The sequence below is a fragment of the Astyanax mexicanus genome, chromosome 19 (genome assembly GCF_023375975.1).
Source record: "Astyanax mexicanus isolate ESR-SI-001 chromosome 19, AstMex3_surface, whole genome shotgun sequence".
NCBI classification, from domain to species: domain Eukaryota; kingdom Metazoa; phylum Chordata; class Actinopteri; order Characiformes; family Acestrorhamphidae; genus Astyanax; species Astyanax mexicanus.
In genome coordinates, this window is record NC_064426.1 from 34,001,542 (window position 1) to 34,029,078 (window position 27,537).

General features: G+C 38.2%; 1 protein-coding gene across 1 annotated transcript; it reads right to left on the reverse strand.

The window, feature by feature from the left end:
* Positions 1 to 319: 319 nt before the first annotated feature.
* csf2rb (colony stimulating factor 2 receptor subunit beta) lies at positions 320 to 25,651 on the reverse strand. Its single transcript, XM_022668492.2, has 14 exons — positions 25,361 to 25,651; positions 19,219 to 19,388; positions 17,262 to 17,370; positions 15,372 to 15,547; positions 13,901 to 14,052; positions 12,078 to 12,225; positions 10,758 to 10,881; positions 9,746 to 9,894; positions 7,652 to 7,791; positions 7,212 to 7,380; positions 3,638 to 3,731; positions 3,453 to 3,525; positions 3,255 to 3,352; positions 320 to 1,787 (listed from the first exon to the last, which is right to left on the reverse strand). Exons 2-14 carry the CDS (start codon positions 19,313 to 19,315, stop codon positions 1,193 to 1,195), a joined length of 2,124 nt encoding a protein of 707 aa, XP_022524213.2. The 5' UTR covers positions 19,316 to 19,388; positions 25,361 to 25,651; the 3' UTR covers positions 320 to 1,192.
* Between the last annotated feature and the right edge of the window lie 1,886 nt (positions 25,652 to 27,537).

Sequence of the window (27,537 nt, forward strand, 5' to 3'; positions counted from 1 at the left end):
TTCACGACTCGATTCGGAATGTTAAACAAAGTAATTTCTCAGAATTGTTCCCGAGGAAGATGCACTCAGATGACTGAAAAAGCCAGAAATACAAGTTGTTCACTAGGTTGAGTCCCATGTCTTTCCATTTAAGTTTAAGACCCTGTCACTTCATCTGTCTTGAGTATCAGGATTAAAGCTGGATAGGGCCAAGTCACATAGAATTGCAAGTGTAAACACACCCAAGGCACTTTTATAACATAAAAAAATCCGTCCAAATATATTCGTTTTTAACAGTGTGGACTTTGTGAAAGAAATGCAGGATGGCATGTCAAATTGTGAGGCAGTGACCACCTTTAGCACAGCACAGGAAGCAAATGTTTGCCACATAATGAGCAAATTTGCATATTCCACCCTACAGAGAAATTGGATTTGAGTTCAACTGAATGGAGATGCGCTTGATTACCAAGTGTAAATGCATGTGGTTAATATTTCACCAGGATACAATCCAGATTCAGAACAATGCTGTCAATGCTGTCGGCCAAGCTGACAAAGAGTGCACCAAGTTTTTTTTTTTATAATTTTATTTCAAATTTTTCCCATTTTCTCCCCAATTTTGCACAGCCAATTACCCAACCCACTCATTAGAACTCCCCCTATCACTACTGATGCCCCAACACACCAGGAGGGTGAAGACTAGCACATGCCTCCTCTGATACATGTGAAGCCAGCCACTACTTCTTTTCAAGCTGCTGCTGATGCAGCATTGCAGAGTAGCATCACAGCGCGTTTGGAGGAAAACGCAGCGACTCGTTTCCGATACATCAGCTCATAGACGCCCTGTGCTGCGGACATCACCGTTTAGTGATGTGGGGAGAGAGCGCCATCTACCCGGAGGGAGCAGGGCCAATTGTGCTCCCTCTGAGCGCCGGCAGCTTGATGGCAAAGCTGCATGAGCGGGGGTTCAAATTTGCGACCTCCCGCTCATAGTGGCAGCGCTTTAGTCCGCTGGACCACTCGGCGCCCCCGAGTGCACCAAGTTAATGATGGCTACATCAGGGAGTCTGAAAGCCAAAATAATGCTGAAACTTCTGCTTCCTTTGTCTTACGGTAATGAGTGTCTTTGTTTGTGAAGAAAAGCTTTGTTTGTTTCATGTCCATCTAAATGCATGTTGTTTGTGTGACTCGATTAGGGCTGCATAACAAAACGCTCTCAGGTTTTAGGCTCAGAAAGCGTCACATATCCACGTGCACGTTGATCATCCTCTCCTGCATCATTTGATTGACTCTTTGTATCGCCCCCTGGTGGTGGGGCAGATGTTTGCACCCGCGCAGCAACATCTGCTTCAATATTGGGCATCATACAGTATCCTGAGGGGTGAGTGAAGATTGCCCCGGGCACTGCGGTAGGGTTAGGGGTGTATGCCGGGGGATCGTGTTCTGGGAGCTGTGATGGGCCGGGGTTCGTGCTCTCATTCGCCGGGTAATCCGGTGGGGCGGAGTCTCCTGCAGAAGGCATTGCAGTGGGAGGGGATGAAACATATCCCCCATTTACAGGAGGAGAGTCTTTGGGATTCTCATCAATAGACGTGCAGTCAGTCGAGTCCGAGTAGAAGGATGACGCTTCCAGAATTTCGGTTTGCGAAGAATCTTGGCGGCAGAAAATGTAAGGCCCAGAGAAGCTCAGCACAGAGCTGACTGACATTCCGCTGCCCTCGGTGTAGGGGGCCGAGTGGTCCGGAGTGGACATCCAACCTGTTTTGATCAGGCTGTCTTCCATGTATGGCAAAAGAGGGCACTCAGAGATGCTGCAGAGAAATGAAATGTATGTATTTATTACATGAATATGACGGTAATGTTACATAGTATTATATAGTCTATTGATATTGTAAATCCTGTTTAATTTTAATCTGCATACTTTAACACTTCATTTAAGTTGTCATGTGTGTTCAGAAATAAATCCAATAGGTGGCAGGTTAGGGAGAAAGGTTTCTGACAGTAACAAAACATGGTGAAGTTAGAAGAGATTATGATAATGCATTTACTACAAGAAAGGCAAAAGAGTATTTTCCTGCTGTACTGGAAGGCTGTCTTTTATACTTTCAAGATCAATAGTGAATTGCAGGGTTTTTTAAACTTTTGCACATTGCAATCCAATTTTGAGTGTTTGGAGCCACGCTAGAGTTACTTTTCCCATTGTTATGATAGCAAAGACACCCTGACACGCCCTAAATCAAGCTGAGCCTTGCATGGTTTAATGCCTATATATTGTTAAATTAGGGCCCAATATCTGCTGAGTTTTCATTTTTGTTGTTGATATGTCTGTTTACTGTACAGTATAATAAACCACAGGTTTAAAGCCACTGGCATAGCAATTTAATCTCCCTTTTTCTGTTCTTTTCTCTCCCTGTTCACCTTATGTCTCTGTCCCTCTTGTCACAAATCATGCATAGTTTGTGCCCATCACAAACTTTATATTCATAAATTAGTACCGTTTATTTCAGCTAAAGTTCACATTAATTCTCTGTACTGTTTTGTTCTGTTATTTGTTTGTTGTTTGTTTGTACTGAGCGGGTCAATCCGAGTAGGATGGGTTCCTCTGACTGAGTCTTGGTTCCTTCCAAGGTTTCTTCCTCTTAAAGGGAGTTTTTCTTGCCACTGTGTCACCATAAAATTGGCATCTCTGTGGTGCTGCTTCTAAGAGGCGTGGATCTGTTTTTCTCTGTAAAGCTGCTTTGTGACAACCTTTGTTGTAAAAAGCGCTTTATAAATAAAATTAAATTGAAAAATTTAATTGAATGCATTCCTGATTTCCAAATAAAATCCTTTGCAGAGTTTTGTAATTACGATTTCTTAAAATACGTAAAATAATTTTTTAAAGATACTAAATAGTGAGAAAGAGTAGGAAGATAATTGGACTGAATCTTATTTGGACCTTTAGCTTTAACTAGTTAATCGTATACTCTAGTTAAAAGCTATTTAATTGATGTAAAACCTTGATTTAAAATGTTAGTATGCAAACACTAATTACACAGCGTAAATATTTGAAGCTGGATACCAGATATTCTAGATTTCTATTCAGGTTTTAAAATAGATGAGATATTTTTTTAAATAAATTGTATTTGTTTATCATTTTGGACACATCTGAAATGCTACAAAGGATCTGACAGCATGCAACTATCTGTAACCAAATTAGCTGAATATGATTGAACATTTCTGAGTGTAGGTTCCAGACTTAATCCAGACTGGTAGTGTAGCTCTTCTTGATATCTCACCTGCCCTTGTAAATGGTGGGGTTGTCTGAAGGCTGCATGATGCACACAGAGGTTTTCTCATTCTCACTGCAGACATAACCCCAGCCAGCAGGAGACCTCTGTAAGAACCATAGGAAGACAGATGAGCTAAAACAGTTTCAACTAATCTTATTATTAAACCACTGCCACTCTACACGCTACTCTGCTGTTATTACTCACCCTACTGCTCATTTCCTCCAGGACTCGACTTTTAAAAGGAGAGGGAATAGACACCTCCCACCGCTCTACCCTCCTAGACAATAAAAAGAACAGACACGCAGACATATATATCAAGTAAAGTCCTGACTAGTAAAGTCTCTAGTAACTAACCTATAGTAGAGAGTGTGAATAGTAGTATGGTTTACCTGTGGCAGGCTGGAAAAGCGTTATACAGGATTAAGAAAACCACAGCTATAACAACGCCGATCAAGCAGTAAATGATGGTGAAGATACGGGAAGCTGCACACAAACACAAAAAAAAAAACACACATATATGTATTTATATAACATTCTAATACATAAAATATAATTACATCAACATACCCTTCTAATAAACTCATTCTGCTAATTAAATTAGCATCCATTGCTGACATAGATGTGCCAATGCACATAAAAAGTTGTCTAGTCTTTGTAGAGAAGTATTGCTAATAGAATTGAACTCTTTAGGGTATGGAATAATGGAACTCCAATAATCCAATAATACTTTTGGGATGAGTTTGGGAGTCTGGGATGAGGTAGGGTGGTGATCATCCAACGTCCTGACCTTCCAAACTAAAACGCAATTCAAGTCTTTGAATGCAATTAATGCCATCAGCTGCCGGAGCCCTGAGAGAGCACAATTGGCCTTGCTCTCTCTGGGTGGATAGGTGGCGCTCTCTCCGCACATCACTCCAAAGGGTGATGTCGATCAGCGCAAAATCATCTGTGAGCTGATGTATCAGAACCGAGTCGCTGCGCTTTCCTCCGAACGGGCTGTGATGATACTCCGCAATGCTGCATCAGCAGCAGTTCTGAAAGAGGCGGGGGCTGAGTTCATATGTATCGGAGGAGGCATGTGCTAGTCTTCACTCTCCTGGTGTTGGGGCATTATTAGTGATAGGGGGAGTCCTAATGAGTGGGTTGGGTAATTGGCCATGTAAATTGGGAAGAAAATGAGAGAAAGAAGAAGAGAGACAATAATAAATAAATAAAACCTCATTCTCCCATCTGGGCTCCAAAATTGTGTAGAAAGCCCTCCCTGATAGTAGAGACAGTTACTTCACTAAAGTAAGATAACCTTTTTTAAATACCCTATACTAGGGGTGGGCAATATTATATCGTATACAATATATCGTGACACAGTAATATCATGATATTAAAAATCCATATCGTGATAATAGGGCTGTTCTGTCTTAAAATTAGTCTATTATTTACTGTGAAGCTTTAGGTGTATTTATTGTATAATTGTTTTAGTTTGCAGTTTATTTGCATGCACTAAATATTCTGCAATATTATTTGCTGCATTATATTATTTTATGCTATATTATTTATTTTGCCACATTATGATTATACTGTTATACTTTTATACTATATTCCTGAAATGAATGAATTATTTAGTTTTCCTATATCGCCAAGTATATCGTTATCGCAAAAATACCCTGAAATATTGTGATATTATTTTAGAGCCATATCGCCCACCTTTACCCTATACTTTAAAAGGGTATTATATTATCATTATATGAGTGCCGTTAAATGGATTTGAAAATGATAATAAAATAATTAATATTTTGTCTGATTTTAAAAAATCGGCTATCATGACAGATTTAGTAAGAATTAGTAATCCGTAGGATGTAATTTAAATCACAGAGCATAAGGGGTTAACCACAATGAAATGAGACGAGTGCTGCTTCCAGCTGCCTCCATCTCAGACTGAAGCACATATAATAAGAGGAAGGAGAAGGATATGTTTAGTAGAACTTTCAGTTCTAAAGTAATTTTTTGGAACTGAAAGTTATAGCGTGGGTACATCGCCTGACAAGAATAGATCAAATCCATGGAATTAATTACCATATGTACTGTTTAGGTCGGTACTGAAACCATGTCTGGCACGTAAGGGCAGCTTCTTTCTCACCAATTAGTCTTGCATATCTATAAATCCTGTAGTCACTTTTTGGGGCTGCATAGACTAATTGCAAGACATCCACTAGTTGCTGCAGTGGGCAGCCGTCGAATAGTCAGAAGAATAAAACCAGCAGACAATGAAGAATTAAACTTATTTGATCGTCCGGACATACTAAAGTAGGGCAGCAACAATTAACCGATATAAACCAAAATGTCAATTATAAAAAAAAGTAAAAATTTGGATTAATCGCTAAACTGCACAGCCCAACACTATGTGCTGGGTACAGTAACGCAATGGGAGAGGGGTAATGAGTTCACTCGTAAAGTAAAGGAGTTTATTAACGGTTGGGACATTCCAGGATTTTGGTACATTTCCTGTCCCACCACTTAAATGTCAAATGTACAAATCCAAAATATCTAAATGACTATTTTTTGTGAAAAATGTACTTGTTATAAGACAAACTGTAAAATATGGTGGAAAAATAAGCTCCTTAGATATTATTCAAAAGACTGAATACCACCTCAAAAAATGGCTGTTTTCTCTTGTCCCACACATTGGGTGACCAACTCCTTTGGCAAATTTAACAATTAAAATAAGCTCTAAATAAATAACTTCCTCTTGTATATTGTTGATAAGCATCTTCTTTACTTATGAAAACAGCTTCTTTGGTCTACATTGTTTTGCATGTTACAGTTTTTATGCTATTAAGTTGTGTCCCACAACATTCGCTCAACCCTGTTACCATAAGGAATTTTACCTGCAGAGAAAGAGTTCAAAATATTTGTCTACTGGCACAAAGGAAGTTACATCACAAGGACATTTTCTGCCCACATGGCAAAACCAACAGTAAGTGCTCTAACAATGTTACTCATATTGTAAGACTAATAATGAGTAGAGTCAAAGTTTACTTTATATACTTATATATCCATGATCTTGTATACATAGCTAAATTGTACAGTTAGCATCTGTTCCTGGGGTAAACCACAATTTAGCCTAGATTTGCAACCCTGTTACTCGCAACCCTGTTACTGTAAGTTACCAAATATATTGCATAATCTAATTAAAAAACTGCTTCGATACCTGAGCTTGGCGAATCAAACTTTTTGATAGTCTATTACCTGTATTTAATAAATATATGACTAAAAATTATCAAATTGAAGATCAAATTTTCAGAAGTGACCACCCCTGAAATGTACCAAAATCTTGGAATGTCCCGGTTATTAATTAGGTTATAAACCATTAATAAGCAGTTACAACACATGAATAGGAAGGACAACAGTGGCCTGTCACGGCCTGTCGTGTACCAAATAGCGATTCTACATTCCTAATCTTACTTTCTGTCTTTTCTATCGGTCAGCATTAACATTTATGTTAATAACTTGGTAGTGACGTGTAGTTTGTAACCTAGCCCCTTCGTTATCTTACCCAGGTGTTCCTTGTCTATGTCTGTGTGTATATACCTCATGTTTTTTCTTTGTTCAATGTTATGCTTGTTTGATCCACTGTATTACTGGTATCTATTGTTATCTCTATTTTGTTTTTTTCTTTGTTTTTTTCTTTGAGTATTTTGCTACTTTTTTGTTTTCATTTTGGCCACAAATAATCACAATTATTCATAACATCTGAGTAAAACAATGTAAAATTGTTACATGTTCTAAGAACAGAGTGCAACACTGCAATCTAATGGTTGGCATTAAAACACAATGCAAAAAAATGAACCACTGTCCACCAGCATTCTTTACATGTAATATAATCTAATAATTAAAATACAGTATTTTGAAACAAAATATTAGTAAAAGTAACACGAGCGAAAGCAGAGGTAGGCGCCTGTGTTTTACCTGGATCGTTTTTGAAGAACACAGGATCTGACCAGTCTGAAGGTTGCCCTTCAAAGATCTCGCACGGCAGTGATCTGACCTGAACCATGAATGTAGTATCAGGTCTCAGGGAGGACGGGGTGAATTCTGCACTGAAATCAGCTTGAGTAAAATTGAAATATGTTTCAGCCTAGCGAGAGGGATTGAAAGAGAAACAGAGAGTTAGAGTACTGCTCAGACATACTACATAGTCCATAGTACATATAGTTCAGCCAGAATATTAGAATCACCTCCTTTTACTACTTTCACTGCCTTTAAAGTTAACTAAAGTAATGCAAGGAGGCAGTAATATATTTATGCATGTGTCTGCTACAAATACTATCAATATTTTAAACCATTCTAAACCATGGTTTAAAACCTTTAAAAAGGTTTTAAAAAAAAGAGACAACTAGGCCTCTCACCTGTGTTCCATTATCCCGCAGGCGCAGTTCATAGCAGAGGTCGAGAGTTTCGTGGACTTTGGGTTTGGACCAGGTCACGCTCCATAAGCCATCTTTCTTTTTCACTTTAAAATTGGCTGCGTCTGTTTGCGGGGGCTTAACTGTGAGCACAGAGAATGATTAGGTTAGAAGCACACTTCCCATCCAGGAATCTGTCAATCAATTTATCAACTTATAGGAGCCAAAAGAAGGACTGCCTTTAATGTATATATTGTTTTTTAAATATTGTTATATTGTTATTTGTTTTTTTATTTCTTTGTCATTTCAAAAGACACAAATAACACAGTTTAGAATGTTTCCTTTAATGTTAATTGTGTTTGTAGTGTAATTGTATCCTGTATCTTTAAGAAAGACAGCAGGATGTTCTAGAATGTTTTTTGCTCACTAGGGGTCGAATTAGAGCAGCAGTTGAAACTTAGATGGAAAATGGAGCACACGTTTTTTAGACTGTGGCATAGTACTTCTTAAGTGGATATTTGTGGAAGTCTTTAGGATTTTGTGCTTGTTGGAAAACATTTTTTTTAGTAAACATTTTTTAAAACAACAAGTGGACTCTGTGGTTACTGCTACGCGTCAACCTTACTCAAACCAGCTAGGACCTGCTGCCTTCAACACAACTCATTCATCTAACCTACAAACTAGAAGTTATTTAATGGAGAACTGTGTTTTTTCTGCCCCACTAAAACACCTCAGCACCTCAGACCAAAAGAAATGCTTCATATTTTCTCCTCCAGTTCGTCTGTTAGCCGTTAGCTGGCTGTTAGCATAGTGACTAATTTGCTTCAAACCTTCGAAAACCAACTGCAGTGAATGTATGTTAGCATTGTGGCTCCAATCCCAATGACACTGTCGGGCTGTTAGCATTGCGCCTAACCTGCTCCAAACTTTCTGAAACTAGCTGCTGTGTCTGTTAGCATCTCCACTTGAACCCTTCAGAGCCCAGCTGTTAATAAAAACACATCTAACCTGCTTCAAAAATGCCAATCCTGGCTACTGTGTCGGTTAGCATCACAGCTCCAACCCTGCTGGGGCTGGTTGTTAGCTTTGTAGCTAACCTGCTCTTAACTTTCCAAAATAGGCTACTGTGTCGGTTAGCATCACAGCTTCAACCCTGCTGAGGCTGATTGTTAGCTTTGTAGCTAACTTGCTCTAAACCTTCGAAAACTGGCTACTGTTTCTGTTAGCATTGCAGTTCTAACCGCCCAACACTCACACACTATAGGGACACATGCATTGGGACACATGTTCATTAACTGTTTCCTTTTAAATCAAAGGTATTAAAATGAGTTTAGCTAGATTTTAAACTAATGTCTCAACTGCACTAGAGCTTCTGGTCACAGCTGTGATGATTTTGAGGATATGACTGCATTTCGCAGCAAAAGCCACCTGGCATTAGGCACCTGCTCAATATAATAGAGTCCTATTTCATTCACTTACTTCTCTACAAGGATTGAATTCATGTCAACAACGGATGCAACTGAAAATAGCTGAATGCTTTCATTAGAAGGGATGTCCACAAACATTTGGACATAAAAAGATACAAATTTGCTGTGGGACTCATTAGATAAGTATGCGTGTATTAGTGAACAGCAGGTGGCAGCCTACTCTTGGATTCCTTTTTTATTTCTGTTTATAAATAAAGTAAAAGCTGTACAGTTACAGTTGATACAGGAATCAACAGCATCATTTGTTTAACCTCATTGCTGCATGAGGAAAGTTGGATTTTCGCACAACAATGATTTGTCAATTGTTAGATGGGTAGCTATAATCTCCCTTAATTTTCTGTGATTGGTGGAACTATGCTAAACAGAAACATCAAAACTATTAAAAAATGTGTTTTCACACTCCTTACAAACCAAACCATGTTTCAGCTCATTCAGACTCTCCGCCGCCTCTTTTGGTCGAACCACATTTATGGTCCTTTGGTCCAGACCACGGTTGGCCATTTTGGTTTGGACCAAACTGAAAACTTCAGACCAAACATGGTAGTTGTGAAAGCTCACTTATGTTCAGTTCTTATGTAACAAGGGTATTTTTAATGCTAAACAAACTCACCGTTGAGGAAGTCTGGAATATTCTTGGTTCTGCGGACGGTTTTCAGTTCCACGGTCAGACGCTCTGGTTCAGGACTGTCGACTGAACAAGTATAATCCAGCACAGCATGGTCTGGCCGTTTGGTGTGGCTGACACAGTGCTGACAAAACCTGGAAGGTAAAATGTGTGAGAGAAACGCAGATAATTTAGTGGCTGTGGTATAAATCGGATAATTCACACAATACACTGACATGCCATGTTTTGGGACTAATGAGATTAAAGATAAATAAATTACACCCAGTGCACAGTGCTGTCCACTGTGGGTGGTAATGGTCGTGACCTACGATGTCTGGCTAGAACTGTCCATGTAAACAGACAAGTATTGTGAATGCTGTGCAGAAGCCCACACACACATATCCCATAGGTCAGTTCAGCATTTCTTAGCTACCATAAAATGTGTCAAAAGACAATATATAAAAATACTATAAAAAAAATACTATGCAAATTCCCGTCCTATGACATGTGGTATGTCAGTATATTTTTTACACATTTTTTTAGTTTTTATTTGTTTAGTGTTTTATAGTATTTTCTATATCTCTTAATCAAATGTTTACACTTTTTTAAATGGTGTCCTATTTTTTACTTTTGTTAAACAGTATTTTATACAGTATACTCTTTGCTTACACACAGTCATTTCTAGGTAATTGGAAACCCAAGTAAAATGGATAGATAACTCTGCCTTATGATTGCTAAAGTTACATATTTTGCCCAACCTGGCTGGCTGGCAACTGTTAGCAACAGGTGGGAGGGTCCACCTGTAGGGGGATTCCAATAACAGTGTCGTTGTACTTTCCTGAATTGACTGTCACAGAGTTTAGAGGATTGCTCATGGTGTTTTTTGTCGCTGAATTCAATTCATAACCTGTCATTGTCCCAGGGCCCTTGGCAATTAATTGGTTTGCTTGCCCTGTTGAAATGGGCCTGTGATAACAGGTACAGTATGTTAGGCTGACTGTGAAAAAGGGCTACTTACTGATTGGATTCACTGGTTTGTCCGCACAGGTGATACGACAGGAACTGGGCATGCTCCCTCTTTACCCGCCAGCTACAGGACACGCCCCTTTCCTCTATTACACACTGCAGGTTAAAAACTCCTTCTGTAAGAGAGAAAAATGAACGAGAGCAGCAGAGAGGAAGTTGTCAGTGTTGGCATACTTTTATAAAGAAATATAAGCTACAAGATTACAAGCTAACTGCGTGTTGCTTCACTGGTGATTCTGGAAATGAAGTGTAAGCTTCTTAAGAATTTGACTCTGCAGTGAGTCAATGGGTGTTGGTTTTGGTTTCTCAATCATTTGTCTCAAATAGCTTATGTGGTTTCTGACCCTGCCTGACATACTGTTATCTACAAAACACTTTGTAGTCCTACAATTACATTCTGTAGTCCATCCTTTCACCTTGCACAAAACACTAGAAACACTATGTACTTATTCTCTTAATAATTTTTTATAATTTTGTGCGTAACTTGAAATGAACCAATCAGCGCGTCACTTGCCATTCCCTTTAAGTGCCAGGTGTGCTCTGACTTTGGCAGATTGCTATTTTAATGGTGCAGCGCTTCTGCGCTTCACAGCAGAGTAAGCTGACCTGTTGTTCACGCTATGCAGTTGTGCAAGCAGATCATTTTATTTAGTATTCTGTTTTAATTATTCTGTCCTTGTGTGTATAAACGAGCGTGGGGGTACGCGTGCTGAGTGCACATGGTGATAGGAATAAATGTCCGATAGTTGACTGTTTAATAATTTTATTTCTAATTTTTCCCATTTTCTCCCCAATTTACACGGCCAATTACCCAACCCTATCACTAGTAATGCCCCAACACACCAGGAGGGTGAAGAACCTACACATGCTTCCTCTGATACATGTGAAGTCAGCCACCGCTTCTTTTCGTTCCGATACATCAGCTCACAGACACCCTGTGCTGTGGACATCACTCTTTAGTGATGTGAGGAGAGAGTGCCATCTACCCACCAGAAGAGAGCAGGGCCAATTTTGCTACTTCTGAGCGCCGGCAGCTTAAGAACGCTGGACCACTTGGAGCCCTCCGATGGTTGACTGTTGTCCGGGTTTTTATCATTCAGTGGTGCACCTGTATTTTCCACTGCCAAGATACCAATATGCCAGAAATTTACCTGAACACACCTCACTTCCAGACCAAAACACCCATCAGTGAAGATATATTTACAAGAACCGTTGATATTGAAACAACACAGACATGAAAAGGTGTGAAAATTGACTGTTGATGGGGTGTGAGATAGGATAGTGAGATGTTGATGCTGTTAGATTCTTGTACCTTCTTCAGTGACCCATGACACAGGGGTGCTCCAGTCGCTCCACAGGCCTACTGGACCCCGAGCCCGAACTCTGGCCTCATACGAGTATGCAGCCACCAGCTCCTGTTCCTTTATCAGCATCTGTGTGGCAGTTATATTATCCAGCACCTGACCAGCAGAGGAGAGGAAAGAGTCATCATCTGGGGCTCAAACACAGACAGAGCATGCTCCATATCTCTGCCTCTGATGACACTGATCCCTATCGGGTTTCAGACTGCGAGCATCATCCTTTCATGTCAGGCTGTTATCTTATGTGGGAATCTTAATGGTTTTGAGGTTAATGCATTCCTCTGCCTTCAGAAAGGCGAAATGTGCTATGCTATCAGGTGTCTGGGTGTTTTGGGGAAATTGCTGAGTAATTCAGTCTATATTGGAGAGATGATTTATGATATAGCTGTATATCAGTTTTATCTATATATCAGTGCTTTTTGTGTGTTTAAGAAGTCTTTGAGTTTAACTTAGACTCAAGACTGGACATATTGATATATTTGGACTATATGCCCAAACATCTGCAAAAATACCTTTTTAAAAACATTTATCTATCTGAAGTTGAACAGGTGTGTAGATGTACATATACAAACATACACATTCCCATTGCGAAGTTGCGAAGTATTGCCAACTGAATAAGACACTCTAGTATGAGGTAGAAGAGTGTATAAGTGAACTGGTGTGTTACTGACTTCTTTAAAAGCAAATTGGTCTAATGTGTTACATTAGACCGAGATGGAAGTGTGGATTTCCCGATTAAAAAAACACACATAAAGCCTTGTTAAGACTTGAGAGCAGCAGTTACATGGCTTGAACCTGAAGAGACGTTGAGTTAAGCAACAAAACAATGACCCAAAACACACAATTGAATAAGACTCTATGGTATGGGCTAGTAGAGGAGTATAAAGCCGCCCAACACTGAGCTATGGAGAATTACATTACATTAAAAAAATCCTCTTTAGACAGGGCCTAAAGAAGGTCAAGGGAAATAATGGGATTGAGGAGTGAAGGAGGGTTAAAAGTAGTTAGTTTTTTAGAGATTTTAAGAGAGTAGGTGCTCTTTGAAGAGCTCTGTCTTCAGGAGTTTATTAAAGATAGTGAGAGATTCTCCTGATCTGGTAGTAGAAGGTAGTTAGTTAGAGGTGTTAGGAGAGTAGGTGCTCTTTGAAGAGCTTTGTCTTCAGGAGTTTATTAAAGATAGTGAGAGATTCTCCTGATCTGGTAGTAGAAGGTAGTTAGTTAGAGGTGTTAGGAGAGTAGGTGCTCTTTGAAGAGCTTTGTCTTCAGGAGTTTATTAAAGATAGCGAGAGATTCTCCTGATCTGGTAGTAGAAGGTAGTTTGTTCCACCATTGTCGAACTCTGTATGAGAACAGTCTGGATTGCTTTGTGTGAATGTTTGGTAAAGCGAGGCAACGTTCACTGAAGGAGCGCAGCTGCCGGGAGGTAAGGTGAGCCGTCAGGAGTGAGTGCATTGGAACTAGTTGTGTTCTCTGGAGTTGAGGAGTTAGGGAACAAGTCAGGTATTGATCATCCAACATCCTGACCTGAGCACTAATGCTCTTGTCTCTGAATGCAATCAAATGCTTACAGCAGAGTTCCAAATTCAAGTAGAAAGCCTTGCCTGGACAGGAGAGACAGTTATTCTCCAAAAAAGCAGAATAATTGTAAAAATTGAAAAAAAGAATTGTAAAAAGACCTTTACAAATTTTATTTTGTTTTCTGTATTTGATTACTGTGTAATTCAAAATCTAAAAAGCTGCAGTTTTGCTGGAGTGTGTGCATGCATGTACTCACAGTCCAGTCATGTCCATGTCTCTTATATTTGAGTTGGTAGGTGAGTGTGTGTGAGAGATTTGATGAAGCAGAGTAGGCGCTGTTCCAACTCAATATCCTCCCTTCGCCTTTGACTTCTTTTACAGTTAGATTTACTGGGCTTAAGACTTTTCCTGTTTGGGACAAACACAAACATACACACACCATTTAGTGTTGCCCATTAAAGGGTCCATAAAATTACTGTCATTTCTGAGCTATAAGCTGCTACTTTTTTCACAGACGTTTTGAACACTACAGCTTATATAACTGGGTTTGCAGCTACTCAACATCAGTGTGAATCATGCATTTAAAGTGGTGATTTGAGCTAGTGACTTGGATGAAATAATTAAAGCCAGGGGAACACTGTGCGACTTTTTAAATTGGTACATTATGAAGAGCTCACACTGCCGCCACAACTTTGGAAATTGAATGTCCCATTTTTTTTACACCCACTATCAGACCTCACACACACTCACGGTATTTTTGGCATGCCAATGACCAGCTCTGGAAAATTATGAGTTTCTTTAATTTTACCAAATTGAAAACCTCTGGAATATAATCAAGAGGAAGATGGATGATCACAAGCCATCAAACCAAACTGAACTGCTTGAATATTTGCACCAGGAGTAAAGGCATAAAGTTATCCAAAAGCAGTGTGTAAGACTGGTGGAGGAGAACATGCCAAGATGCATGAAAACTGTGATTAAAAACCAGGGTTATTCCACCAAACATTGATTTCTGAACTCTGAAAACTTTATGAATATGAACTTGTTTTCTTTGCATTATTTGAGGACTGAAAGCTCTGCATCTTCTTGTTATTTGAGCCATTTCTTGTTTTTTGCAAATAAATGCTCTAAATGACAATATTTGTATTTGGAATTTGGGAGAAATGTTTTCCGTAGTTTATAGAATAAAACAACAATGTTCATTTTACTCAAACATACACCTATAAATAGCAAAATCAGAGAAATTGATTTAGAAACTGAAGTGATCACCTAATTGTTTTTGCTGAAAAACACTCATGCTCAATTTCATTAGCTACTAACAATAATCGTTAACTTTTGAGCTAGCAGTTTGTGTTCTTTTGGTTTTTGCGGGTGTAAAGCATCAAAAACAGGAATCAAAATGTTTGAGGAAGTATAAGGTTGTATCTGCATAAACCTTTTCCTTTTTTTTTAAATCATCTTTATCATAAAGTGGTCATGTTCTGCAAATCCATGCACTATTAACTATTCACTCCTAAGGAGTTTCCTAAGGTCTCAAATAGGAGTCGCATGACTGTCACATGATCATAACATTACATACCTATATCTTGTGCTGGCATTTCTTGGGTTAACTCCAGCACATCACAACACATCGCCTTTATAAGAGCCGGCCTATGTAAGCACACACTTTTACACATGCACACACCTAAAACCACATAGACACACACACACACACACAGTTTTCTCACCATGCTGAGCTATATTAAGAGTTGTCGTCTTGGGTGCACAGGTTGTGTTCAAGTAGAAAGTTCGACTGTTTAAGGAAAATATGCGGGTTTTGTAGACACAGCTACGGTGGAGCTTCCCATTGGACAACCGCACAGCTGGACCATCTGGTCCACATTCCTTAATATCCTCCCACTTGCTGTATAAACAAAGAAATCATATCAATTATATCAATATATCAGTATCAACCGTCATCAATGCAATATGATGAATTTTATAGGAAAAGAAAAAAGTGGGATAAAAGTTATACTGTTGTTTCAATTGAAAAGGTTGTAAGAATGTGTACATGAACCCTTATCAACCTTTATCAAATGTGTTTGACTGTTATTTATATTATAACTGTAGACAAACAAAATCTAAATAACAGCAAACTGCCTATATTTTTTTTTATTGAGCACAACAAGTAAGAATGCATAAAGCAGTCTATAAAAAGTAAGAGAACTGTTGTGTTACTGACTTCTCCAAGAACTACCTGTTAAAATGTGTTTCTTTAAAGAGTTAAAATTTGAATTTAATTGTGGATTTCCAAATTTCAAAACACATATGAATCCTGTTTGAGACTTAGAGCAGCAGTTACTGTATATGGCTTAAACCTGAAATCTTATGTTGAGTTGAGTTATGCAACAAGACACTGACCCAAATCTCACAGTGTGGGTAGGGAGCAGGGAAGCAGGTTATTTTCCACCTACAAGTAATTCATTTTTGGAATGTCAAATTCAGTTAAAAAGTCGTGGCCCCTAGCGGTCCAGCGGGTTTGAATCCCTGTCATGCAGCTTGTCATCAGCTACTGGAACCCTGGGAGAGCATAATAGGCCTTGCTCTTTCTGGGTGGTTAGATGGAGCTCTATCCCCACACCACTCCTAGGGTGATGTTGATCAACACAAGGTGTCTGTGAGCTGATGTATCGGAACCGAGTCGCTGTGCTTTCCTTCGAGTGCGCTGTGAAGCTACTCAGTAAAACTGCATCAGCAACAGTTTGAAGAGAGGTGGTGGCTGACTTCAAATGTGTCAGAGGGAGCATGTGCTAGTCTTCACCCTCCTGGTGTTGGGGCATCACTTGTGATGGGGGACAAAAATGTACATGAGAGCTGCTAAAGGGGGACCTTCAGATTATTACATTTTAAGAGTTAACTTACTTTTTCTAGCCTGCTCTGTGGAGGTTTATGCAATGTGCTCAATACAAGACAGAAGCAGCAATGGTATGAAATAAGCAAGATGAATGATAAAACGTTTCGGTTTTGCCACTGAGAAGCTCATTTCTTATGTTGGTAGCCTATTAATTGTTGGTTCACCATTAGACAAAATCTTTCCCAGTGCAAAAGGACACTGGGCCAGATCCGTTTTGAATTGCGCCGGATTTGGGCCAGATCACTTTTGCTATCTGGGTTGCTTATGCCTACATATAAACTACACTGATGAATTAAAAATTTAGGGTGATTTTTAATGTTTCTCACATGTTTAAAATTATTATTAGACTATTCTGTCCTTATTTTTTCTACAGAGCTCAAAGCTAGGCCTCAACTCAGCCTAGACAGCTGGACAGCTGGACAACTTGCCTGCGGTTAAGCAGCACACGCACAAAGTTCAACAGAAAACAGGCACGGGAAATGCTTTGCTTCGCTGTAATGTAAATGCAGCATAAGCATTCCAAGAAAACACTTCTAGCGCTGCATTAGCTTACTTCCGTAACATGATTAGACTGGAAGTCACTCTGAATTAATGCGCATGCAAAGCAAATGCTATTAATAAACTGCAGTCCTCCTTTTAAAGCAGTCTAGAATTCAATTTATTGATGTTAGTGAATGGCTTTCCCATTAAACCCTATATCCTATATTTTTAGAGCCCTACTTACCTTCCTTCTACCACCAAATTTGAATTTCCATGTGGGTACTCCTCCCAAGTGCAGCGTATGTGGCTTGTGTAGTCATTGTAGCACTCCACGGAGTCCAACGCAGGAGGCACTGCAGAGGACAGAAGATCAAAAGTCAGCCAAATTGAGATAATTAAGAATATTAAGAGATAAGATGTGTACTATAAACACAGAAAACTAGTGTTCTAAGAAAAGATTTACTAAAAAGCTGTGTATTCCAAGACTGGGCTTAACCTGTGCCTAAAAATTTAAAAGACCACTTCAGCTTCGGAATCAGTTTCTCTGATTTTGCTATTTATATGTATATGTTTGAGTTTTATTATGTAAACTACAGAGATTTCTCCAAAATTACAAATAAAAATATTAAATGTCATTTAAAGCATTTATTTGCAGAAAACGAGGAATAATGCTGAAATAACAGAAAAAGATGCAGAGCTTTCAGACCTCAAATAATGTAAAGAAAACAAGTTCATATTCATAAAGTTTTAAAAAGTTCATAAATCAATATTTGATGAAATAATCCTGGTTTTTAATCTTAGTCATCATGCATCTTGGCATGTTATCCTCCACCAGTCTTACACACTGCTTTAGGATAACTTTATGCCACTCCTGGTGCAAAAATTCAAGCGGTTCAGCTTGGTTTGATGGCTTGTGATCATGCAGAGGTTTTCAATTTGGTAAAATCAAAGAAACACATCATTTTTAAGTGGTCTCTTATTTTTTTACAGAGCTGTATATGCAAAGCTTTGTGAGAAACATAAGGCATTAGGCATGGTAATTCTTGCATTGCTGCATTACAGTATCCTGATTTATTGGCAATACGTTTCCTCAGCACATTCACCATAAAGTAAAGTCACACTGGCTCCCCTGAAGTCTAAGGCCGTATTTAGTTCCACTGGTACCCCTAATGCATGCTTAATGCCACTAGTTTGACACTGTGCAGCACACCTGCAACCAGACAACACCCTCTACACCTGCACTGAAGCAAATCAGTACCTAGCTGCACCTATACCCACTGGCACTGGTACTGAACTCACTCATTAGAAAGACTGTCTGGATGGAATACTTGTGTATAGTGTACATTAACCCTTACACTAGGAAGTCAAAGTAAAAACATAACCATGTGACATAATCCAAGACTACGAACTGTGCCCTTAAAACCGTAACTGAAAGTATGCGGCCTGTCTGAAGGTTTCCAGTAAATCAGGCCACTGAACTGTCCAGGAATTTTAAGTCAGTTCAACAACTTAGGACATTGACCACTTATTCAAGGTTGCTGGAAAGCAGCAGACTTCAAGAAATCGCCATAAGTACCCTTGATTTTGGTTTTCTTCCTGGATAAAAGTGTACAGTACGGTGTCTGCTGTCTCTTACACTGTAAGCCTGGATAAGTTGAATTTTTTTTTTTATTTGAGGCAACCGGTCGCCTTAAAAAAAAGTTAAGTAATGGTGTAATGAAAACTTAAGTTAGCATAACTTAAAACATCATGTTATTACAACTAAAGGGGAAGTTGATTTATTTATTTTTTTTGTTATATTGTAAGACCGGATAAGTTGAGTTTCCTTAATTTTTTTTAAGTAGCCAGTTTGCTCAAATGTTTTAAGTAATCTGAGGAACTTGATTCATTTCTAAGGTAGCCCAGGGGGAATCACTACACACTGATGGTAAGTGTTGGTCAGAAACTGTTGGACACACCCAGTATGCAAATAGATTGTGACAGAAGCCAATGGAAAAGAAGCTGAAAATGACAGCAGACTAAACTCAGTTATTATAAATTGGTTCAACTCAAAGATCTCAGTTTGAATAGTAGAGTATCTGTGCCCACAAAAGTTCAACTAACTGAAAATAGTTGAGTATTGTTTAGAAATCTCCAATTTTATGTAAAACAGACTTAATTTATTTGAGTTCAAACAACGTATGGGTTAACAGTGTACTTACTATCTTGGGTTGTACTGTGAAAAGAGCCCTGCTGGATCTCTGAGCTCTGCACCAGCAGAGGAAGCACTGACACTAACAGCATCCTCACAGGCATCATCCTGGCTGGAGTGGGATGCTAGCAGGTTTTCAGGAAGGAAGTATTTTCAAGAGTTTAGCAACTCCATGGGAACCTGTATGAAACATTGAACAACAAAAAAAGAGATAATTTATATAAATTACATTTCAACAATGGGGATGCTCTGTATTTTAAAAACAATGCTGTGGCATAAACTATTACTATGAATCATGATGCAGCATTCCATGTGGCCCTGCTTGGTAAAGGACTCAAGCCTTGCTTTCAAAGCCTGAAGATGTAAAATATATATTTAAATGGCATGTGACTAACACAGGGGTAGTGATGCTGGAGGGGGCCAGCAGCTGGCAGGGTTGCAGTGTTAACATTATGAAAGCAATTCTGGGCAAGGCTAATGCAGCAACAATAATGCTAATACCACAGTAACAATGCTAAGCAAGGCTGGTGGCCACATTTATAGTAATGCTAATCGCATGGTATTAGTTATACTGGGCGAGGCCAGCAGCATACTGCAAATTAGAGCTGCAACGATAAGTCGATATAATCGACAATGTTGAGTATTTAAATTTGTCGACTACAATTTTCATTGTGACATATCGTTAGTTTGTAAAAGTACTGCATTACACAAAGTGCTGGGGACAGAAGCGCAATGGTCGATGGGTAAATGGCTCACTCAAACAGTTTAAATTCAACTCAGTTTGTTCCTCCAAAAGTGCCCAAACACAACAGATTACATATTTCTTAACTAAATGTAGTACTTCCCATGTTCCCAAACAACATCCAGACATTTAAATACATTTTAAATCTCATGTTCAGATGTTTTTATCATTTTTAGAGATGGAGAACATGGCAGTAATAATTGTTGACTAATCGACTAATCAAAAAAAATAATCGTCAGATTAGTCGACTACCAAAATAATCATTAGTTGCAGCCCTACTGCAAATGTTGCTGCTGTTAAAGCTTTACACATAGCTATATTTTTTACATACCTTGTTAGTCACTCAGTCAGTAAGTGAAAAGGATTTTTTTAGGATGGCGGCTTTAAAAGTGTTAGCTACTTATGTTAGCTACAGGTTTTCCTGTTGCTGTATCCACACTTGCTTAAAATGGTTCCAAAACTGCCAATCAAGACTTTCAATATTTTTTTGAAGAATTATTTATAAAGTAAAAACCTGAACCCCTGAAGCTGGGTACAGGTTTATTTAAATTATTTTAAATTGCTTTTCAGCAACCCATGCCCCTCTTTCACCTGTTTTAGTGTAACAATTAAAATGTCAAATCATGTCATCAACAGGGGGCGTTGCACAGCGGCGGTGAACAGAAGCGGTTACCGGTTAAATGCAGCAAACCGGTTCAAAACTAGGTCCGCAAACCAGAACAGTGCCGGTTCCTCGCCGGTGGAAAAGCGCTAACAGTATTACTATAACAACACTGTACATTTTCCCACTGGCAAATGTACTGGATAAGAATATTACATGTTTTAGTAAGGCAGGCAAATTCAAGCGTAAAGTAAGGATTGTCCAATAGAGGAGTGTCCTAAAAAACACCCACCACAACAACAACAACAACAACAACAACAACTGCTGCTGCTGCTAATAACACTACTACAACATTGACCAACTTTACCAAGCATTACATTGGGTACATCCAAGCCAATAAATATCAATAAACTTTTAATTTGTAAGTGTACAAAACCGTACACAGCACCAAATTTACCACTGTTAAATTAACACTGTTAGAGTCAGATTTTACACTTTGACTGTACCGTTTGAACTTTAATTAAAGGGCTAATTTAACCCCAACTATGCATATTTTACCTATTCTCTGAAATGATAACAATTTATGTAAAAATACAGTAAATTAATATTTAGGCTTGTTTAAGGCAAATTTAGCCTAAAGTAAGGATTGTCCGATAGACAGATCTCCTGAAAACACCCACCACAACAACTACTACTACTACGAATACTACTACTAATACTACTGGTGCTGCTGCAGCTGCTAACACTACTTTTACTACTTCCAAATATCTTCCATCATTTTTTTGGGTACATTCAAGCCAATAAATATTCATAGACCCATATTTTTGTAAGTGTCCGTACCCAGCAAATTTACCAGTGTTAAATTAACACTGTTAGAGACAGAATTTACGGTACACTTTAAGTCTACCATTTTAACTTCACTTAAACTTATTTCAAACGTATTACTAATTTAACCCCAAATGTGTATATTTTACCAGTTTTCAAATTGACGTTGCAATTATAAAAAAGATTTAAAGATTTTAAAATAGAGTAAATTATTTTTAAGCTTGTTTTTTTTTTAAGTAAAATTTTTCAATAAGGATGGCACATTTAAGCCAGAAGAGAGGATTGTCCAATAAGGAAGTGTACTAAAAACAGCCACTACAACAACAAAAACTACTACTACTACTCCTGCTACTAACACTGATACTACTACTACTACTACATAAACCAACTTGTGTCCACCATTACCTTATTAAAGAAATTGTAGTTTAAACAAATAAATAAAATACATTTTTATAAAATAAATTAAATTAAATTAAATTTTCAAACCTCAGTATCATCCTACCCCCGTCCACTGCAGGTTAGTTAGCACCATGCTCTCTACCTCTCTACCTCAGCCTCAGTGTCTTCTACCAAAACCAGCCATAGTGTTGGGTGACGTCAGTGTGTGTGTGTGTGATTCTGGTGTGAGTGCCTGGAATGGGAGGGGAAAGGGGTTTCCCTCAGTCTGAGGCTGCAGGGGAGGCAGGACGGAAAAACGATGTAAAAGTACGAGAGTGAGAGCGAGAGAGGAAGTACAGAAACAGAGAGAAAGACGAGAGAACGGCTTTGTGGATGAATTTACACCCAGAAAAGAAAGTCCTGGCGTGTTTATGTTAAAGCGGCGAGAGGAGTTCAGTGTGTAGCTGCGCTGCTTTAAGAGGAGGGTATTTTTAGCCTGACTGCAGTAAACAGATGAATAGGTGTAAAGAGAAACGCGGTTAAGGGGAATCACCCCCGTAACTCCCTCAGGTTCCTGTCTTCTGTACAGAGCCCCTGAGTATGTAAAAATAATCATGAAAAATAAAACAATGTGTGGCCACTACTTATTAAAGCATGGGAATGAAATCTTAATATTTGGCCAGGCATTATTACTTTTTTTAACATGATGTCTTCTTATTTTTAAAAGACAAAATGTCTCTTCTTCCAACACATAGATGTAACTTACATAATATGTGTGGATTTATACATATGGACCATAATTGGAATACTGTGTCTTTAAGCCATCAAATTGATTTTTTAAATACTTTTGACTAGAGATGGGACCGATCTGATACAATATCGGTATCAGAGCCGATATTGACGTAATTTAACGTATCGGATATCGGGTGACCGCAGCCTATCCACTTACTGATCCATATTCCAGTCCGCAGCTTGAGCTAGACAATAAACCCACCTTCATTTTAAAACAAAATGCACTGATCCGGATTCCAGTTTCACAGTTTACTCTGAACCTCCAGCAGCTTCAGTCTGCGGCTGACTGAGCCGTTTGTCAACAAAAAATGTCAAGAGTTTGGAAACGCCTAACAACAGAATGGCTACAAGTAATATTTGTAAATTCAGCGTCCGAGGGCTGAACAGATTAACACCAGCAGTCTGTTAGCCTAGCTAGCATTAGCACTGAACCGACAGTTGCATTCTGGTGTTGTAAAGGTATATTAACTACAGACTGGAGTAAACTATAGTCATAATTCACACATCCTATAAAACCACAGGATCTATAAACACTAACCAGCACAAACACACCCACCTGCTGTTAAAAACAGTTAATAATTTAGTTCAAAAAAAGTCTCCTGAGCAATCAGTGCAAAAATTAGTCTAGAGCCCTGTATTTAATATTTGACATATTAAAAAAATATATTTAAGAAAATTTTAAATATTTAATTGGAAAACATATTGTGTCTTTGTATATAAATGGTCTCAAAAAATGACTTTGGAATGCATTTACATTAAATGCACTTGTGTATACTCTTTAAAGGGCTAAAAGAGCTCTTTTATCAGTATTTGTATCGGTATCGGCAGTTTTATATCAGTTTTATATCGCAATCGGTTTTATATCGAAATATATATACATATATATACTGCGATTATATCTTAATTTCTGTGTTAATGACGCACAAGCTGACATTATCGTGTATTTTATTTACTGGGATGAATCACTGGGCTGGACAAGTCTCTCATGTTGCCTAAGGTTTGCCTGTTGCGGGTGTGTTAATGGCTGCTGGAGATATAAAGACAATATGAGAAATATGAGCTCAAATTAAGATTATGAATTGCTGAACGTGTCATTGATGTCTGTTAAAGGTTTCTTTCTTAAAAAGCGGGGTTATCACAAGATGACATGATGGACAGAACATTTGTGGTTACGCTTTAAAATACTGGTATTTTTTATGAAAATAGCTAAAATAATGATTACAATGACAAAACAAATCAACTTTTAATTAATATGTATTTTAAAAAATGTGCCATGAAAAAAAAAAAAAAAGAATCAGCTTAACCAGGCAGCACTGCAGACATGGCAAAAAACCCACCCCCATATCAAAGAAAAAAATGATAAAATGTACAAAAGTATTAAGTAAAAAATTGTTACACTGTTACACAGTGTTTGTATAAAACTATTTAAATGGGGCTCATTAGGAATTTTCAGAATTCAGAGTTCAATAAGATTGTGCTGGAACAAAACTGAATAGTTAAGGCTAGTTTTCACCATAATTTCCAGTCAAAATAGCAGCCAATTTAATAATTTAATTTAATAATTTGAACCAAAAACAGTGAAAATTAGCTGCTTTAGAAACTGCACAAATACTTCCGTTTCACATCAGCGGGGCTGTGGTATGTCAGCGGTTAGAGCACCATATTACTGTAGATTAAAGGGTTGTGGGTTTGATTCCCTGTCTCAGCAAACTGCCACCGCTGGAACACTGGGCAAGACCCCCAACCCCATTCACCGATGGTGGTCGCCCACTGCCCTGGGCAAATCCTCAGAATATCACTGTGTGTGTGTGTGTGTGTGTGTGTGTGTGTGTGTGCTTTATGTGTTCACTGCAGGGATGGGTTTACGGCAGAGGACAAGTGGAAGCTGGTGATTTGAATGTCCAACAAGTGACTTGTGTCTTGTCTTGTCTTGGACTTAAAAATACCATTGTTTGGACCCTACCGTTAAATTGGTATAAAAATGGCAAGCAAACCTCACAAAAAAACAAATCTGATGTGGATGAGGTTAAGATTTAACCTAAGCTCTGGAACCTGGCCCCATATGTTTTCCCATAATGAAATCTGAACGTTTCATGTTTTTAAAAACACCAGAAGTTTCACCTCTCACAAAAATGAAAAACAGTAAAAAAACAGAAAATCTACAGTCATTGACTGTGTGGATGTTAGACATGTGGGTACGGGGGTTGTTTGAGTCAGAAGGGAAGCTGAAAAAGTGCTTGTTTTTGGAAACTAGGCTAGATAAAATTGGTGGTATGACCTCAAAGCCTAAAAAACAAAAACAGCACATAAACATGACTAAAACAGTTGTAACTAATTTTATGTGGATTTTGTCCATTAAATAAGCATTTGATTAACCATATGAATAACTGTATATCAACCATTTCCCCCTGCCTGAAGAAATTAGTTTTCTATTTCTCTTTTTCCATTAAAAATTATTATTATTATTATTATTATTTTTACAACTTACAACTTTCTCCCAATCTTCTCTCAAATGGTTAATGTATGGTTACTGGTTGGAAGAGCACAATTCACAAATAAAAATAGTGTTTTACTTTAATTCAGATATTTTAACATATTTATTCACATTTGTCTTATTGTTACATTCATGGCAGAGCAACCAAATAACATCACTTTACAAAACTTCAGATCAACTCAAGATCTAATTTCCTGTTAATATTAAATTAAATAAACTTATATGAAATTACAAAAAATGTGCCTTTTCAAAATCTAATTTCATCTAAGTATCTACCAGCATACTCTCAGAATTATTATTTGATAAAAAACAGCCCTTACCTTTCATTTTCTTTAACTTTAATCCCCTGTTGGCATTCCTTTATTCCATGTTTTTCCCTGGTATTCTCACAGTGTCTACACTGGTCTGAGTCCAGTCAGTGTGTCTGACTCAGAGATGTAGCGATTGTAGACACTTCCTCCTATGTGTGAGTGTGTGCGTGTGTGTGTTGGGAGGAAGATGTGTGTGTGTGTGTGTGTGTGTGTGTGTGTGTGTGTGTGTTTGTGTGCGTGTGGATTACTGAAGTGCAGTATAGCATCTCTTTGTATGTGATCACTTCTTCTAAACGAAGAAAAAAAGAAAAAAGAAAACCCCAAAAGCAGAGAGAGTTCCTCTTTTACATGGTGTGTCGACACTTCTGCTGCCTGGTCAGAAATTGCCGGCAATTGGACATAAGGTGGAGCTTTAGATGGAGGACTACGATGCGTGTAGTTACGGTGCGTGGCAGTGCACAAATAGCTATTTTATTAAATGCGAGGTGAAGAAACTCCGAGATGCGCATCTGGACGGGACTAAAATAAACTTACGACCACAGAGTTCAACAGTAGACAAGTCTGCCTGTAATTTTCTTAGGGGACGTCTGAGAAAAAAAAACATACATGGTTGTTCCGGATGGGAATAAAATCACAGAGGACCCCCATAAAAGAGAAAATTACCCCAGGACCCCCTGAGCAACTAATCCTGTCCAGATAGGGCTAGTGTTTAAAAACTCCAGCAGCACTGCTGCAGTATCTGCCCCACTCATACTAGCACAACACACACTAACACACTACCACCATGCCAGTCTTAATCACTGCTGTGCCAAGAATGAGCCACCTCCCAAATAAAGGGTAAAACAACTGGGTAAAAGGAGGATAATAACATAAAAGTATTCAGAGCAACAGATACAGGACTACAATCTGTAATCATATAACTACAAATTGTCCTATACACTCAGTGGAGCTAAAAAAAATGGATACAAATCATAATGATCATAATGTTATGCTTGATTGGTGTATTTTGTATGACAAAAAAGGAGTGCATATCTTCAGCATCAGTGGCAGCGTTTGCTTCAGAAACCAAAGAGCGATCACGGGTTTCAGAAGCAGCGAATGTCGGAGATATGATCATGAGTGGGCATAATCACTGTTAAATATCTACAGTGCGTTTCATTTCTAGCAGAGATGGTGTGATATGTGAAATTTACACTGCTGCACCGAACAGAGGCTGTACAATGTACAGTGCTGTTCAAATGTACACAACCATACACTCTAAAAAACAGAGGTACGATATGAGTACTTTTTTGTACTCAAAGGTACACTCTTCATAAATGTACTATCAAAGGTACAATATTGGTGTTTACGGGGTCAGATTTGTTCCCTTTGAAGTACAAAGTAATTCCTAACAGCAATAAGTACAAATTTGTACCATTTTATCAGACAAAAGGTACATTCAGTATTCTGTATCACTGTACTAATAAACATTATATATTTAAATTGCACATTTTACATTTGAAAGCCAGACAATTTTAGATCATCAAGTTCTTGAAACATATTTAGTTGATGATAATGTTTATAATCTTTATAATCTTTACTGGCACAAAAATATAGGTACAAAAAAGGACTTTCACTGAAAGGTACTTTTTTGTACCTCAATATAAGGTACAGCCCCAGCGACAAGTTTTGTACCCTTTTAGGTACAAATCTGTACTTACTTTTCTTAGTGTGTACTCACTGAAGTAATATATAGTATTAAATAAGTAAAGATAAACAGACTTTTTACTGTTGACTACAGATTATTTTATTGTTTTTTTTTTAATCATTAACATTCTGTGCATTCAGCAATTTTTTCAAGGTTATCTGAAATACATCTTTGGGATGTTTTACTTTTCACAGTTTGTGAACCACTGCTTTGTGAACTACACAATTCCTGCCATTCAAGCACATTCCAAAATGTAAAACTGGATTTAGATTCAGTGACTGGGAAGGCAACTGAAGAATACTGAAATAAACTGAAATCAGTTTGAGTTTCTTTTGTTTGTTTGTTTTTTTTTTTTTGCTTTGTGACACGGTGCTTCATCATGCCAGGAGTAGCCGTAAGAAGATAAAAGTAAATTGTGGATGTAAAGTGATGCACAAGGTCAGGCATTTAAAGGAGAACTCCAGTGTGAAAGGGACTTTGCGTGTATTAAAACATAATA

Bases quoted from the DNA above. Each gene is read 5' to 3' on its own strand.
- csf2rb (XM_022668492.2), bottom strand. From the start codon at position 19,315: ATGATGCCTGTGAGGATGCTGTTAGTGTCAGTGCTTCCTCTGCTGGTG. The intron at 14,053-15,371 runs GTGAGAAAACTG...TGTCCCAAACAG, and splicing joins TCTTAATATAGCTCAGCATG to GAAAAGTCTTAAGCCCAGTA. The intron at 7,381-7,651 runs GTGAGAGGCCTA...CCCTCTCGCTAG, and splicing joins TGCGGGATAATGGAACACAG to GCTGAAACATATTTCAATTT.